At 37.4% G+C, this 17382-nt stretch overlaps 1 protein-coding gene across 7 annotated transcripts in view; it reads right to left on the reverse strand.

The window, feature by feature from the left end:
- DGKH (diacylglycerol kinase eta) overlaps positions 1 to 17382 on the reverse strand; it is a 159692-nt gene that overhangs the window by 54251 nt on the left and 88059 nt on the right. For 5 of the 7 annotated variants that reach the window (XM_026793657.2, XM_005487304.4, XM_074535466.1 and 2 more), the window contains 2 exons: positions 6323 to 6427; positions 5883 to 6015 (listed from right to left, as the gene is read on the reverse strand). In XM_026793657.2, the coding sequence (XP_026649458.2) occupies positions 5883 to 6015; positions 6323 to 6427 (238 nt within the window). Of the gene's footprint in view, positions 1 to 5882; positions 6016 to 6322; positions 6428 to 7559; positions 16767 to 17382 lie in introns of those variants that run through there. The other 2 variants (XM_026793658.2, XM_026793659.2) reach the window with 2 other exon arrangements.

Consider the following 17382-nt stretch of genomic DNA (forward strand, 5'->3'; position numbering starts at 1 on the left):
CATTTGGGGCACCATGCTGGGCCTATTTTTCTCAGAACATGAGAAAATGAAGGGTTTATGTGGTGATATTTTTATTCAGGATACTGGAGATTACAAAATTTTCCAAGACCCTATATCGCATCAGGAAGAACCTTACTTTTTACTGCATTCTTTATTAAAAGTCTGCTAATTGGAATATCCAGCACAAGTGTGTATTTAGGCAGACATTCTGACACCCTAACAACTATTTGAAGTTTGTTCAACTCAATTAATATGCCCAGCTAATGATACCGTATTAGACCAAACAGACTGACGCACCCAAACCATGGGTATTTCTTCTACTGGAAGTGCATGATGTAATTCTATTTAGAGTGCATTATATAAATTATTTTGGCAAAGACCATTAAAGGTTTATGAGAACTAGCCAGGAGATCAGAAGTAGTAGTCTCTTTTCAAACAAATATTTGACAGGAAATTATCAAGGCTTTGGCCCATCGCTTATCTACCATTAAAAAACATTAAGCCATGGTACAAAATGTCTTGTGAATAATAAATTTTCCATTTTAATTCCACAGATCCATTGCCAGATCAATTTAAAAAGTGAATTGAGACTATGTAAGCAACATCTGAGTTTGAGAGCAATCCTCACTGTTCTGGGAGATGTGTGAAAGTAAGTGCTCAGCTCTCACTTTTTTACTTTCTAGAAAGAAAGAGAAGGAGAGAAAACAAGTTTTATTGCTTGTATAGTAACTCTCCCAGTCATTTCAAAAAGCAGCATTCATATAATCACAGAAACATTTGGGTTGAAAGAGACATTTAAAGATCAGTTAGTTCCTGCTGTAGACTGTGACATCTTTTACTAGAACAGGTTGCTCAGAGCTCCATCCAGCCTGGTCTTGAACACTTCCAGGGATGAAGTGCTCATGACTTCTCTGGACAATCAGTGTCTCACCATCATCACAGTAAAGAATTTTTCCTACTATCTAATCTCAACCTACTCTCAGTTTGAAGCCATCTCCCCTTGTCCTGTCCCTACATGTCATTGTAAAAAGTCTCTCTCCATCTTTCTTGCAGGCTCCCTCCAGGTACTGGAAGGCTGCAATTACATCACTCTGAAGCCTTCTTTTTTCCAGGCTGAACAATTTCAACTCTCTCATCTTTTCCTCACTGGAGAGGTGCTCCAGCCCTCTGATCATCTCCACGGTACTCCTATGGACTCACTCAAATAGTTCAATGGTCCCCAACCTAAGAAAGGTATAGATTTGTTGGAGCGAGACCAACACAGACTCAAAGCATGCAAATACCCCATAACTGTCAACTAGCAGGGTTGAATCACTTTTCCTAAACAGCTCAGTATCACATTGTGTGTTTGCCAACCTGAGCTGGTTCCAAACATCTAATTATGCCAGCTCCCACAGAAGCACAAAAATAAAGGCTGTATTTTCAAGTGATGGACCATGATCAGTTTTCACCATTTGCATGTTTCAGAGAAGGTATGCCACTGAATTCAGCCCCCTACTCATAAATGATAAGCACTTGCTGTGTCACACAGATCAAAATACAACAAATCAGGGATGAGGGGGAATAGAAAATTACAAATTACAAAGTAATAGAATGTTCAAACCCTACTGAGCTATGATTGAATTTGATCTTAGGAATTCAGCTTCTTTCTCAACAAGGCAAGGACAAAATCAATCCCAGGCTCTGAAAAGCTGCAGCAAGCCACCCTATACATGGCAAATGACAAGTAATGCTTGCTTTGTAAGTACTACAAATAACCTACCAACCAAATTTCAGATCAGACTCTTTGGGTCATACCCCCTGCAACCTCAGTATCATGAAACAAAAGTTTATGTTAGTCTAAACATTAAATATTACCAACAACAATAAACTTAAGACACAGATGCAACTTGCAAGCAAAGAAAGGAAAACTTTGAATCCCACCTCAATATTAGTTACCACTATGACCTAACTTCTTTTGTCTCAGTTTACACTCAATCCCATTCATGAATCAGTCTGATACCTGAAATCTTTTGGAAAATATGCAGACATATGGCTAGACATCAACTGCCATTATTTTGTCAATGAAAGCTAAAATACAAGAAAAGTTAAGTTACTCAGGAAGCTTAACATTGCAATATAGTTTCTGAATGCAGCTGTGCAGTTGTTGGTTGTACGACCCTGCACTTTTAGAGAACAGGACCTTCAGTCACTGCATGTAATGGATGGTTCTCAATAAGCATAGAGTTGTGCCATACTCTGCTTCATAATAATTTTCAACAGGTACTTGCCGTACTGACCAAAAGCTAATGTAATACTGCTTTTCAGCCATCAATATTAATTTCTTCCTGGCCTTTTAAAACAATAATAATAATAATAATAATAATAATAATAATAATAATAATAATAATAATAATAATAATAATAATAATATTAGAAGAAGTTGTTGTTGTTTTCGTTGTGCCCAGTACTACTACTATTACAATTAACACTTTTTTTTCAGTACTGTATATCTTCAAACCATCAGGGACTTCAGAACAGCTTCAACTGATTTTTGCAGCAATAGAAAACAGCATTTCCCTGACACAGGTTGCTAGTTATAAAGAATGCACAACTACTGATTTGATCAAAAATCTTATTTAAATGTTTTCCCCGGTATCACAGAAGGGTACATGTGGTATAAAGTCACAGAACTGTTTTCTATTACTCCTTCATTCTTTAACAAGAAACATCCCTTCCCTTTCTTGCCACTTCATTCACTATTCACTCTACAGACTGCAGAAAATATGGCAAAAGTATCATAGGCAATGACTGTGCAAGTAGTGCCCATACAATTCCCTGGGCAACGGGTAAGAACAACAGGGTTTTGTGGGTAAAACCCCACAATCATAATGGAAAGAGACAAAGTGCACAAAGTGCATTTGCAGAGGTAATTTAATCCCAGTATTTTCTTACTGATTGACTTCATCATCCAAAAGTGTTCTTACAACATAGTGCAATTCATCACAGGAGAATGCTGTTTAAGAGAGAGGTTTCTCCCACTTATTAGCTATGCTTGATATTCAACAATCAGGATCCTGTCACGATAAACAAAATGCTACAAGAAAAAATAAATTTCTGAGAACAATCATAAATGCAGTATTCCATGGCAATGACTTAGATAGAAATGCAGTACTGATGCAGAGTAACTGAGGTTATAGAGCTCTGGAAGAGTTTCTGTAGATAATGATATATCATCCTTTAAGCTTCTTTGCCTAAACATTCCATATTGAAGCTAAACTCTGAGGAGTATAAAAACCAAAACCCTTTCTTGATTCAGCTGATTTGAAATAATTCCTAAAGCAAGGCACAGAGACCATAATTACTGTGTCCTAGTAAAGACTGGATGAGCATTGCAGAGATCAGTCATATAGCTAGAGCAACACAACACAGAGACAACATTGGAAAAGTAGATTATTTTTTGAGAAGACAAAAGAAAGAACCTGTTGGAAAAACAGCATTGCATCTCAAAGGAGAGTCTAATTAATTTTTTTAGAAGTCAAAATAATAAAGATAATAAAGATAATATAATAAGATAATAAAATATTACAGGACAAATAAACTATCAAAAGCTGCAAGATAACAGCAATGGGGTTTATTTTTACCTATAGTTAAGAATCAGACTTCAAGAATCAGACCCCAAAGACTCTAAGCTACTTTCAAGACAACTTGGTGTGCCAGTAACCCAACCCACTAACAGGAGGAAAAGCTCAATTATCTCTTGAAAGACCTCTCATGCTTTTCAATACAAGGCATTATAGAGTAGCCTGGGATCAATGATCACACAAATAATTGAATTTTTATACATACAAATGGATTCCCAGTATAAAGCAGTACTGAAAGTTTGAAAAGCCAGGCATAAATATTTAAACAGGTTTTTTAAATTATGTATTGGGGAAAAGCAGCACAGAACAAGTCTGGCGAATGTTAAGAATCCAAACTTTCCAGATTGTCCTCTCAAAGTATAGACTGCTAATACAGGTAAGATACAGAAAAAAGTAGATGATTAAATGCATTAGAAGCGCACACAGCAGAAGCAAGTATCAAACAAAAATACATTTTTAGATGAAGAAATTAAGGATGATTGGTTTTAACATGTATACATAATTGCAGAGAAAGTATAAAGTATTACATAAAAGACTCAAATGTCAAATTATTTAGATTAGATATATAACTAAAGATCTTATTTTATTTAAAAAAGAAGAAAATAGATATAAAATAGAAGCTAAGAAGTTAGAGGAGGTAGACTTATTAATAGACAAAAGAATATCACAGTATCTACATATAAAACATTCCAGATCATACTTGATTATGAAACTGTGGAACAGAGAAAGGAAATCCAAGTCACTTTCACAAGCTACTTTTAAAAACTGGCATCATAAATGTGGATAAATGTAGCATTAGTTTGTCATTAGTTATACAGAAAGGTGGCAAGCTCCAAATCTGGAAATTATAGGAACTTCCCTAATGTAAAGTTAATGCCAACACCCTGTATATTAAAAACATATTTAGATGCAAAATTAGACACTGAAAAAACATAAAACGGCAAGCTACATACATTAACATTGACAATTTTCAATAAATTACAATTTCAAAGTAGCTATAATATTAACTTAGGAATGGATAAATTCTTTATGAAAGTCATTCCTTTCCTTTGCCTGAGCAAACATAACAGTATTTGTACACAGAGGCAACACAACTGCATTTTAGTTAAGCACATGATACTTCCATCTGTCAATATCGAACATTGAGAATACCATAATTGCCTTTAAACTGTCCAAAGGACTTATTCACAGTGGGAAACATACACCAGAGAGGCTGGAAGTAAACATGATACTTCTAATTTCTACAAAACAGGTTTGTCCTGTTCCTTGGCAACTGCACCATTAGTTACATTAAAAGCATGGACAATTTAGGACAATGGGTTAATGTTCCTTTTGCAAGATTTCCTTAATACATATTATTATCCTCAAGTATTATAACAGCATCAATAACAGAAATGCACTTGCTGTTGGGTTACATACATCCAAAGAAATCAAATTATCAATGGTGTAACTGTAACTCTTCTGGGTAGTCAGCTATTTTAGTAATTAAATATCTCTACATCTCATATATCTCATAGGGTCACACAGATGCTTTATTTTCTCCTGTCTCCTAACACAAGCAGACTCGTTACACTTTTCCACAGAACTTGCAGGAATTAAAAAATAAGCTGTTTCAGGCATATTGTAATCATTTGTTAATTAAATATAATTTTTAGCTAAATGCTTAAGTTTTAGCCACACTTCCTTTTTCTTTGTGCTGGATTTCCCCTGTTGAACCATCAAATGCAGTCATCTACATATCCATCCCCTCACAGCATGAGAGAATTTTTAAAGCAGTAAATCAGTGCGTATTGCAGGATCAGGCAGCAGCAATAGGGAAAACGAGAACTGGAGGGCAAAGGGTCATAACACTTTGTTCAGTGTTAAGAATGCTTTTGGACTTGGGGCAGAAAATACCATCACAATTTTTTTTTTTCAGAGAAATGCTGATTCTGCAAACCAGTAAGACTATTTGGTTCCACATTTTTGATGTGCAAATCAAATAAATCCGTTTCTTGTGAACCCTCCACCCTGTACACTCCAGCTGCTGCAACAGAGAGAAGTGTTCTATTCTGAACACTGAAAAAGGCACCTGGAGCAACAGGAAGGTGAGGCAGCTCATTAGCAGTCCCTCTGCCCGGAAGAGGGTCACTCTCATGTAGAGTTTTCTCCCTTCAGGCTCTTTTGTTACTCATTTTCAGGATCATTACCCATGCTGAACTTGCAGCCATCTGTCTACACACATAGCATGATAACCAAGGGAAGCAATCATTATTTTACCTTCACAAGACAGGCCGTGAGAAGTGACTCCAGAGAGGCTCTCTCTGCACACGTTACAGAAGGTGGGTCGGGCGTGGGAGCAGGCGTACCAGTTATGCATCCCTGAGAAATGTTCCACATTAAACTGTGCGGTCTAGTAAAGGAGAAGTTAAGACAAATTTGCAAGTACAGAACACAGCTACAGTGACTGACATTACGCACGGTTCCATATCACAGGGGATGACAGCGAAATGCTCCCCAAAAGGATTTTCCAAAGGGTATTTAGCCTTCTCTCCCTCCAAAATTCTAAATCCAAGTGTGATAATAAGCTCTCATTTTGTGAAGTTCTTAAGGTAAAGCTTCACTCTGACATTAGCCACGCTTTTCACACTACTCCAGTTCCATATCCTGCTTGATCTGTTGAGCCAGAACAGGTTGCACCAAGAGGGATGTCAGCTTACCTCATAGTGTTCTCTGGACTGAACGGACTTCAGAGAGCTTATCCAGTCCTCCATTTCTTTTCTGTTCTCAGCACACAATATTAGCCTCCTAAATGGAGTTATTATCTGCAAAAGATAACACATCCTGATTAATCCAGACAGTAAATATCATGACAGGCTATGATATCTAAAGTACTCTTCCCTGTGAGATGATGCAAAAGGATGACACACCCTACAAGGCAAGACCCTAAACACTTAAAAATATTTTCTTTAATGCACTACCAGCAACAAAAGAGTTTGCTTTTCCTTGTACAGTTCCCAAGTTTCAAATCAGGCTTTGGTACAGGTCTCTGTAGTCTACATTGATCATTACCCATTCTCAGCTCTTTGTCTATGCACCGAGTTTCAAATGCCCAAATGGCAGGCACTGAAATGCTAAAACAGCCATTCTGTAAATTACTATTTGACTAAGACTGCAATCCTATTTCATAACTGCATCATAGCAACTGCAAGGTCCATTCCAATTGCTAGAGACAAAAACATATCAAAATCAAATGCCTGGAAGTCTTAAACAACCACAAAAGCTGTCATCATATTTCCCTATCTTGTATATTGACAATATATTTACACAAATTTATACACACAAAAATTTAAAACAGCACTTTTTATATCCAACTATATCAACTCAGTATAAGAACACATACAAATCTTTATAAAAAGGCACAAAGAACAAAAGCAAACAGTTGAAATCATATCCTACTAGGACAAATGAATGAATTCCTGGAACAAGTTGATGCTGGGAATTTTTCAGAGTTGGATTCTGGAAATCTGAAAATACTGTACCAAGGAGGTTCAGAGTACAAGCTGCTCTCTCCTCTCCCTAAACATTAGAAAAAATAATCAAAATAACAGGAAGGCAGTAGAAACTATCAGCTAACTCCCACTGAAATTATTTTGAGCACTGCATTAAAATAGACAAAGCAGTTACTTACATGGCAAAGAATTTAAAACAAGTACAAGAAAATAAGGAAAGTTATTTGTTTTGTTGTAGAAAGTCTGAAAAATAAAATTAAATTCTTTATCAGTATTATGCATTAATCTATTTCATACTATGTACCACCAACACTTGCAAATTAAATAAAACAGAGAAGGAACCAAACAAATGGGAATTCTGAGTATTCTTTCAAATGCTACAAGCTAGACATTACAACATTTGCACAATATCAGTAAGCATTTACCTGCAGCTGCAGTTACTTACCCAGTCCCTGCCGTAAATTGTCTCTAGCCTTGATTTGTCCTCTCCTCTCCTTCATTAAACTGAGCTGCACTTTAACATCGCTCAGAGGCGACGTAACTGAAGTGCAGCAGGCTGCAAGTCACATGGAGGGGAGGCTTGCCTTTTTTTTTTTTTCATGTACTCACTTCACATGGAAGGGAATAGTTTCTTTGTTTTCTGTTTCCTTCAATCTTGCTTAAGCTATTTAATAAGGTTTATTAGTAGGTCTCCATGGCTTTTCCTAAAGAACAGTTTATGCAAAGAGCAATGCTTCTCTCATTAGTTTGGAGCCAAACAGACGCTTTATTACTTCAAAATGTTTTTCTAGGCCAGGTCATCCAATGAAGCCAAAAAAAGTCATTAAATCATAATATAACCCTGGCTCCAACAACAATCAGCATTCTGCTGAAATTTTCAGGTTTCAGTGGACACAGAAATCGTATTTGGGCAAATACAAGCCACAGATTATTTCCTATTATATGGCATGAGATTATAACACAGATTAAATAATGACAAATCCACCCAAGACTCGGCACATTTATGTCTACCCTGCTGCCACAGTTACTGATTCTAGCCAGTAACCAGACATTGTGAAATGCCATCAAGCGACAACAGCTGCATTTATTGCTGAAAACTCCTGACTAATCTTGATCTTTTCAAATAATACTTAGATATATATTACTCCTATCTTCAATAGTACAGGTCACAATCCACTGTGCATCCCTCCACCCTTCCCCCACTCTGAAATTAAGGCCCCAGTTCAGTTGTCCACACTTAGGTACCCAGTGCCAATGAAGACACCCTTTGGTACCAAAGGTTTTGGCAGGGGAGGGGTAAGTATGATAGAGGACCAGAACAGTAGCTATAAATAACTGAGGTGGGACACCAAACTTCCTCTCAAAATGCCCTGCACACTCATTTATTGGCAATCGAACCACATCACCAAACACTGCTAACCAATGCATGTAAACACATCAGAAATTCATATATTCCAGCTTCTTACTAAAATCAGAGTGCAAAAAACTTAATGAAGTTCACAGCATTGCAGCAATCTAACAGCTCAATAGGATACTGTCAATCACATGAAGATAGCATCAATTATTATTGCTACAAAAATAAAGTGGGAAGTTTATATATTTGTGGGAAGATGTACATATTTTTAAATACAATTAAACTACATATTCTCTTTGATTTACATATTTGCAACAAACAACAAACTCTAGGAAGGTAGTAACATGAAAGAAGATGAAATGCACTATATGCAAGAAGTATCAACAATGCTTGCAATTTTTTTGAATAAAATAAAATAAAATATGAACTAAGAAGCCTGTTTAGCCTCTCATCTATTTCAGTCTACAAAGTCATAGAGAAAATGTACTCTCATTATTTTTTAGATATTTCATGTAACATAGGAACTCAGGGAGCCAAGGAAACTGTTAGCAAACAAGTGTTTTTCCCTAAATGCAAAGCATTCTTTAGACTTGGAAAGTATTTCTAAAGGATGCTGACAAGACAAAAAGTAAAAATGCCCAGAAAGGCATTTGAAAAATTCATCACAAATAAATGCATCATATACTATAAAGGACAATATCTGAAATCTTCAGCTTATCAGGTCTTCAAAAGTCCAGCCATGAGTCAATGTTGGGAAGTGACTCAAGGGTAAGAATCACTGTATGGTTACCAGTTATGCATCTCTGTTCTGCCGTTTCTACTTCATTCTTTAGTATCTGCTACTGTTTTTATTATACTTTAATTCCACTTGGTTCCATGAGCTTTACACTAACTCAGTATAGCTTTTCTTGTTTATCCTAAATTGAGATTGACTTCCTAAATCTTCTTATTTGCATTTATACAGATGGCATGCTTTCTTCTGAATGCTTACACAATGTTATGATTAACTAAGTGGGATGTTTGAAGTTCATTCACTAAAAACAACTGAATCTGTATAAAGACAAACAAAATTAAATGAATGTAACTAAACTCAAAACAATTTTCCTGCCATGTAAATTTGAATTTAACTAGTAATTTTATGTCATTGTATGTATTCATATTGAGAGTCCTGTATATGCTCTTCTACTGACCTAAGTCAGCACCTTTTCTTCAATTACATATCATGATTTTGATCTTCACTGCACCAAATATTACTATTTGTATATTGCTCTGAATATGCTGAACTCTCAACAGAAAGAAAGAGAGAATGAGAGAGGGAGGAAAAGGAAAAGGAAAAGGAAAAGGAAAAGGAAAAGGAAAAGGAGAAGGAAAAGGAAAAGGAAAAGGAAAAGGAAAAGGAAAAGGAAAAAAGGAAAAGGAAAAAAGGAAAAGAAAAAGGAAAAGGAAAAAAGGAAAAGGAAAGAGCTCTATAACACAATGCAAAGGAAATGTTACAGGAACCACTGGGAGACCACTGAGGTAACATAAGACTAAGGTGCCAACTGTTCACCTGCTGACAAAGCAGGAGACAAATCTCAAAAGATGAAGACAGTCAAAAGGTCTTAAAAATAAATAAGATTACCTTCCTTTGAAACTTTTCCCCATTGTCAAGTAGCCAAGAAGTCACTGCTGATTTTGGAAAAGACAATTACGAAGAGCAGATACTGCAGTATATTGGAAAGTAATAAAATAGAGGTAGTTGGAATAAAAAACACTTTTAATGCAGTAGGCATTGGGAAGAGTGAGCATATACAGTCTTAAAAGTTGAAGACAATCAACACAAACCCTAAAAAATCCCAGGAAATCAACAATGTCTGAATGGGAAGTAAAACTATCCATTACTGCAATAATGTTCTTGTTCTGTTCAGAAAAGTAGGGGGATTTTTTTGAATGGGAAATGAGGGAGAGAACAAGAGATCACTGTTCACTCTGCTACTGCAGAAGTCTTGCCTTAAGTTGGGATTTTCACACCAACACTACTATAATTTGTCTTCTAAAAATATACATATACTTATATATATGTACATACTCATCTTGAAATTACTTGGATGACATTTCTACAATCAAGTTTGGGACCACTTCTACAACTTTTCTTTCAGACAACACTTATTAGGAAGAAGCTTAACATCTTGAAAGGAAATAAAATTGTCATCAAATTTAGAGTAAATTTGAAAGTCCTTTCTTCTTTCAGTAGGCCTAACCTAACCAGTAACATTGTACATGCCTTCAGCCCAGTGGGTTTAGACTTACAATCTATAAAATAAAATCACAAAGAGTTTAATTAAAGCCTATTGCCTAATTTTTATTCTTTTTTTTTTTTTTTTTTTTTTTTTTTTTACTATCAGCAATATATAAGAAAATAGAGTTCCCAAAGCTTGTTGGCTCCAGTTCTGGCTTCCTTTACTAATTCAAAATGAAGACACAGTGTTTGCTAATCAAGAGAACAGTGCTCTATACCTAAGTAGCTACAAAGCAGCTCCTGTAAAGCATTCTGCTTCCTGCAACATGATATTTGCATTAAGGCACCTTCTGCCACTCTGAACTATTATCAGATATTACACTAAGAGCACTTTGTATGGCTGATCTTGAATTAAATTACTAATGAAGAAATGTCACATTGAATCTGAAAGGGGTGGGGAAATGGTTTTCCTGTTCTCTGGACAGATACTTTTAAAATCTCTTTTGGAAATAATGAAGAGAGGATGATACAGAGAAAGCACCCCAACTCTCTTCTTAGGGACTACATTCAATGCCTGGGGCAGAAGTGTAACATTAAATGCTTCCTAACTTCTCTGTGCTTATAGATGTTGGTGGGTCAGTACAGGCAAATACTAGGGCAACATGCTCTGCCTCTCTTGCTTTTCCATTCCCCCGTTCTTGTGCAGGTGGGTCTGTACGAGTGTGGCAGGTGAAGGCGCTTCTACCAATGGTAGAAGTTGACTGCTGGGGTCATTGATGCTCCCACACCTTCCACAACTTGTCTGCAAAAATCACAGTGATAACAGTTGCACGTCTTTCTAGAGTATTCATAACGTCTTGGCTTCTGGATACTAAATAAATTAGAACAGTACTGTCCCTGTCAAAGGTGTAGTTAGTTGGTGCCTTATGGTGAATTGTCACTGTTATTTTTCAGGATGAGTCAGGCCAGGCAAAAGTATAAATTACAAAGACAGGGGAGGAGTTAAAAGCAAGGTGGGTGATAAATGGTTATTACATTTGCCTGACTACAATACAGAATTTATAATCAGAACAATTAGCTCTGTCTTCTGCACTAAAATGTTGCTTCCCTCTTTTTCCTGGCCTTCTCCTATTTCGCTGTTCCCAAGCTCACAAATATTGATGTAATGTGTGGTTTTGGCTCCCACAGTAAAAACTCTTAGGAGGAAAAAGAAAAGGCTTAGTCCCACACAGCATCTCTTACACCAACACAACACCAGAACAAGCAAGCTTAGCTAAAAGACAAGACAAAAATGGTTACATCATTGAAAAAGGCAAAGGGACTTCATTTTGCAATAGAATCCAGCCTGGGTAATTTAGGTGGCTTATCTTACACCACTCTGAGCAAAAATGAAGGAGTATCACCCAGAATACAATCAGGCACATGGACAAGAAAGCAATTGGGAATAGTCAGCATGGATTCATTCACCAAGGGGAAGTCATGTTTTTGTAACCTGTGATGAAACAACTGGCCTGGTAGATAAGGAGACAAAGGTGGATACTGTTCACCTTGCCTTCAGTAAAGCTTTCAGCACAATCCCCTAAGACCCTCCTAGAGAAGCTGATGAAGGACAGGGTGGATGAGCAGACTGAGGTGTGTTGAAAACTGGCTGCACGGCCAGGCCCAAAGGGTGGTGATCAGCAGCACAGAGCATGGCTGGAGGGAGGCCAGTAATGAGCAGCGTACCTCATGGGACAATACTGGGTCCAGGCCTGTTTAACATCTTCATTAAGGATCTGGATGATGTGGTAGACTGTATCCTCTGCAGGTTTACTGATGCCAGAAAACTGGGAAGGAGTAGCTGAATCACCCAAGGGTCACACTGCCGTCCACAGGGGCTTCAACAGGCTAGAGAAATGAGCTGGCACTAACTCATTAGGTTCAATGAGATGTCCCAAGTCCTGCACCTGGGAAGGAACAACCCCAGGCATCAATGTACTCTGGGGGCCCCCCAGCTGGAAAGCAACTTGGCAGAAAAGGACCTGGGGTACTCTTGCACAACAAATGGAGCATAAAGCAGCTACATGCCCTTGCTGCAAAATAGGCCAGGGGTATGCTAAGATGCTGGTCCAGGGAGTGAACCTGCCCCTCTCCTCAGCCCTGGTGAGGCCTCACCTGGAGCACTGTGTCCAGTTCTGGGCTGCACAGCACAAGAGAGACTTGGACATACTGCAGACATTCCAGTAAAGGGGCTGGAGCACGGGATGTGTGAGGAGAGCCTGAGGGACCTACAACTGTTCAGCCTGGAGAAGGTTCAGGGGATCTTATATATGTAAATCCCGAAAAGGAAGATGCAAAGAGGACAGAGCCAGGCTCGTTCCAGTGATGCCCAGTGAAAAGATAGGGATTATAGGCACAAACTGAGTCATGAGAGGCTCTCTGTGAATATCAGGAAACAATGTTTTACAGTGAGGGTGACTGAGCACTGGCACTGGTTGCTCAAGGTAGTTGTGAAGTCTCCACCCTTGGAGATACTAAAAAGCCACCTAGACACAGCCCGGACTAGGCAGCCCTGCTTCAGCAAAGGGGGTGGACCAGATGGCCTTCAGAGGCCACTTCCAACCCACAAATCACTCCATGACTCTGTGAAAACGGAATCCAGGTAAATCAAGTCATCCAGTTACGTGTCCAGCCATGAACTGCAAAAGTATCCAGCAAAGATCACTTTGTCAGAAATCCAGTTCCCCAAATCAACCTCATGTATTCAACTTCAAACAACTGCAAACAGAAAAACCTTTTCCTGCAGAAGTATAACTTTATAAAGAGACAGTCACAAGAAGCAGGGTAGGAAAGTTCCATGGATTTGGACCAAAGAATTAGAAATTTATTTTAAATCAGCATTTAAATACAGCAAAACCAATAAACCATTCTTGTAAATGTAAACTGGAAACTGCTATATATAGTTAGTTCAAGGCCTGCATGTTTCTTTAAAGTCCTTACATAAAGATTTGTTCAGCAGATTAGTTGCACACTGCTGTGCCCTTAGCTTTGGTTTCACCAGCTCACTAAACATCTATCAGATGAGATGGCTTCTCAGCTTTAGGGAAACATGTACTTATATATTTAATAGCACTAGGTGCAAATTTATATAAAATAAACCAGCAAAGGACTACTTTTTTCCTGTCTGTAATAACAGATTCCTGTTTAAACATCATTCAGCTGCCTAAAGCCAGGGATCCTCGCTCACAAGAAACAGGAAATTTTTTCAAAGTTTACACCAGTGACTTTATTTATAAAATTATCTGGTAAACAGGAACTGCAGTGAGGGATACTTTCTAAAGTTTATCCAGGTATTTTAACCACTTTTAAAGCATGAATAGAAAGAAACATCAGAGAATAGGTTATGTGTAAAAGTGCAGGAAGAATGAAATCTGGCTCATTCTTCACACATCCCAAATGCTTCACCAGTAAAAAAAAGGAAATAGGGAAATTTTCTGCAAGCTATTTTTGAAAAATTTCTGTCAAGCATGAAATGTTTGGAAAACAGACTCCAGACAAATGCAACTTAAATCAAAATGTACAATACAGACCAGAATGGTCACATTTTTAAGTATCTCCTTTTTTCTCTCTGAAAAGTGCTCAGCTTCCTTGTAACAGATCAATTGCAAGCAACTTATCTGTGGATTTTTAGCATCACAGCTGAAATGCTTTATTGCTTTTTCATAATGAAACTTAAAGCTTCAACATCACCAGACACTCTAGGGAAAGGGACAGTGCATCAAGCAGGAGATAAGGAGCTTAGAACTTGAAAGAGCTCTCAGTTTCATTGCATTTTTTTGTCACTGTCAGAGGATGGGAGGGGAGGTGGAGGGGAAATGAGCAAGTGCTAAATGGAAGAAAAAACCTTTAATGCATCACAAGTGTACACTAATGGCTTTTGTCTAATTTTTCTTTTCCTAAGCATATTAATTTGCTATTTCAGTTTTTGTCTTACTTCTAAACTGCCTGAATATAGAAAAGAAAAATCCCAACCCTGAGTAGAAAATTGAACAAAATGGAATCCAAAGCACTTTCCCTCTCTTTCTGTGGTTTGGGTGTTGCTCAGGCTGGGAGCATCAAAAAGCCTTCATCACTTAAAAGCTAATCACCATCTGTATGAAACAGCAGACAGTTCACAACCAGGGAAAAGCTAAATCCATTCCAAGAGTCAGCTACTGGCACAAAGCTGAGTCATGCTGGTGAAGCCAGCAGAGGAACTTGAGCCATTTCCAGCCATGTTCCACCTCCTGGAGACAAGAAGAGGCCCCAGCACCTTTGCAGATGTCACTGCAGGGCATGGGGAACATCTGGATATGCCATTACCCCCTCTATACACAGTGCCATGCACTGACCCTTCTGATAATCCCAGGGGCAAAATTTAAAATGCAGTGCCTCTGAGACTAGGATTCAGCTCACCAGAGGACAGTACTTAAAGCGGAGTTCTGCAAATGTGTCTGAACTCCCAGCATCCTCAGTATATATTGCTAACATCAACACACAACTGGAATGCACAGGAAATTTCAAAACATACCCAAATCCAGGAGATTATTGCTGATCTAAAGGATAAAAACCAGAAACATGTTTCCAAACACAAATCCATTCCTTGCATGTCCCTGTGGTTTATTAAAGGGAGAAGTCAAGCAAGAGTGTCTCCCTTCAAGGGAACATCAACACAGACTATATGTAGACATTTACTCAAAATAGATTTTTACCAAGAATAAAAGAATACGGATAGCTGTGCTGCAGCATATTCTTACAGAGCATTCTTACAGAGCAAACCAGAAAGATTAATCAATCCAGGATACAAACAAGGCAATGTTTGCTTAGCAATAGCTGAAATCAAGGGAGTCCACATCACGTTTGGAACTTCAAGGATAGTTGCTGACCCCAGGATCTTAGGAGCCTGCCAACACAGGAGTAGCAAGATGATTTCACCAAATTAAAGAAGTAAGAAAGACAATGAAAGAAAAACAGCAGAAAGGCCAGAGAAGAGAAAGACCTGTGTAACCTTCAGGTGAGCAGCCCTTTGGAAAAAACCAAACTAGACTGAGATGGAAGAGCATCTGAAATAGGCTTGAGGCTATCAGTACGCATCTCCTGATGTTACTGAGATACAGCTGCAGTAAATTGGATTTTGTAAACATGCAGAACAGTGGCAGAGGAATACCTCCACTAGAATCCATGAGCTTTCTGCACTTAAATAAAGCTTAAGAACCTGAACTCTAGGCAAATCAAGAGAGAGTATAAAATTGAACTGATGTCAGCTTATTTAAATTTTTAAAAAAGAAAAAAAAAAGTTTTAGGATAATTTTTCCTAGCTTTAGGAGTATCTCTGTCTCTTAATATTTGAAAAGTCAGAAGGAGTGCCCAAACCCAAAGATGAAAGGCTTTAAACTTTTTGGGAAAAGGCTTGTCTTCTTTCTTTCTGATGTGGTCGGGAGAGGTTAAGCAATTCTCACATTCCCTGAAGTTTTTGTAGTCCCTGAAGGAAAATCTCAACAACAACTCTGAAAAGATATCAGTGGCAAGAAAGAAGCAAAATATGTCCAAGTCCAGAGAAATTAACACTATCTCTGAAACATACTGCAAAACTCTGGCAACACATTCTGTCTCCCAAGCCCAGAGTGAATATTACAAGTTACTTCTCTAAAAATCAATTAGAAGTAGCGAATCTCCATGATGCAAACAGAGCTGACTGATGTCAGAAGCAAAAGGACAGAAATAAATAAAGAGCTAAAAGCAATCTGCCTTTCGGGACTGGTTGCAATATTCAACTTGAAATCTTGACAAATCAAAAGAATTGGGATCCCAGTACAACTGGGTCACCTCCCATTAAAAACAGCAGCTGCACAAAGATGAAAAGAATTACTTCATCCTTTAAGCTGGTTCCACAAAAGTCATATGTCAATAAACTTTACATCCCAAACCAAGACAGAGGATATGTTACATTCAGAAATATGGATAGGAAATAAGGTAATCAGAGGTCTGTAAGAAAACAATAGAAACTAGAAGAAGACAATATAAATTTTAACCACACTTGAAGTGCAGTTGCTCCAAAAGAATATTTGGTTTCAATAACCTATAGAAAAACTCTAATCTTCTAAAAATAATATATCCAAGGATAATCAGCTTATATAAATGTTTCATTTTTTCAAAATCTATCCAAATTTACAGAATATCAAGAAAACCATAGACGGCTGCAAAAAGATTTTTTTGTTGTTGTTTAAAACATAGCAAGCTGCATTTCCTACTTTTCAGTCTAAGTGAGCTCAGATATCTGACCAAAAAAAGTGGAAATTGGAGAAAAAAAATTTTTTTGTAACAAAGTTACATTCAGGGACTAAGTTTAATGAAATGCCATTCATGTTTTGCTTGGGTCTTTTTAAATATAATAAGAAAAAATTCATTTTAAAAATTAACCCATAAAGGAATTAATTATTAAAGTAATTAAATTGAAAAACATAAAGTACTGTTCAGAAAAGTTAAATCAGGCTGATCCATAATCATGTTTAATCAATCACTGAACTGAAAAGACCAATTATAAAACTAAAAAGACCATCATGCAATGAGATGAAAAGCTAGGGGATAAAAAAAAGTAAGAAGGAATAAAAAGAACTTTTAATATGAAAAAAGATTAATAGATAATAAGCAGCTTGTTATTCTCCAACAAAATTTTGT

Source organism: Zonotrichia albicollis, chromosome 2 (genome assembly GCF_047830755.1).
Source record: "Zonotrichia albicollis isolate bZonAlb1 chromosome 2, bZonAlb1.hap1, whole genome shotgun sequence".
In the NCBI taxonomy this organism is placed as follows: domain Eukaryota; kingdom Metazoa; phylum Chordata; class Aves; order Passeriformes; family Passerellidae; genus Zonotrichia; species Zonotrichia albicollis.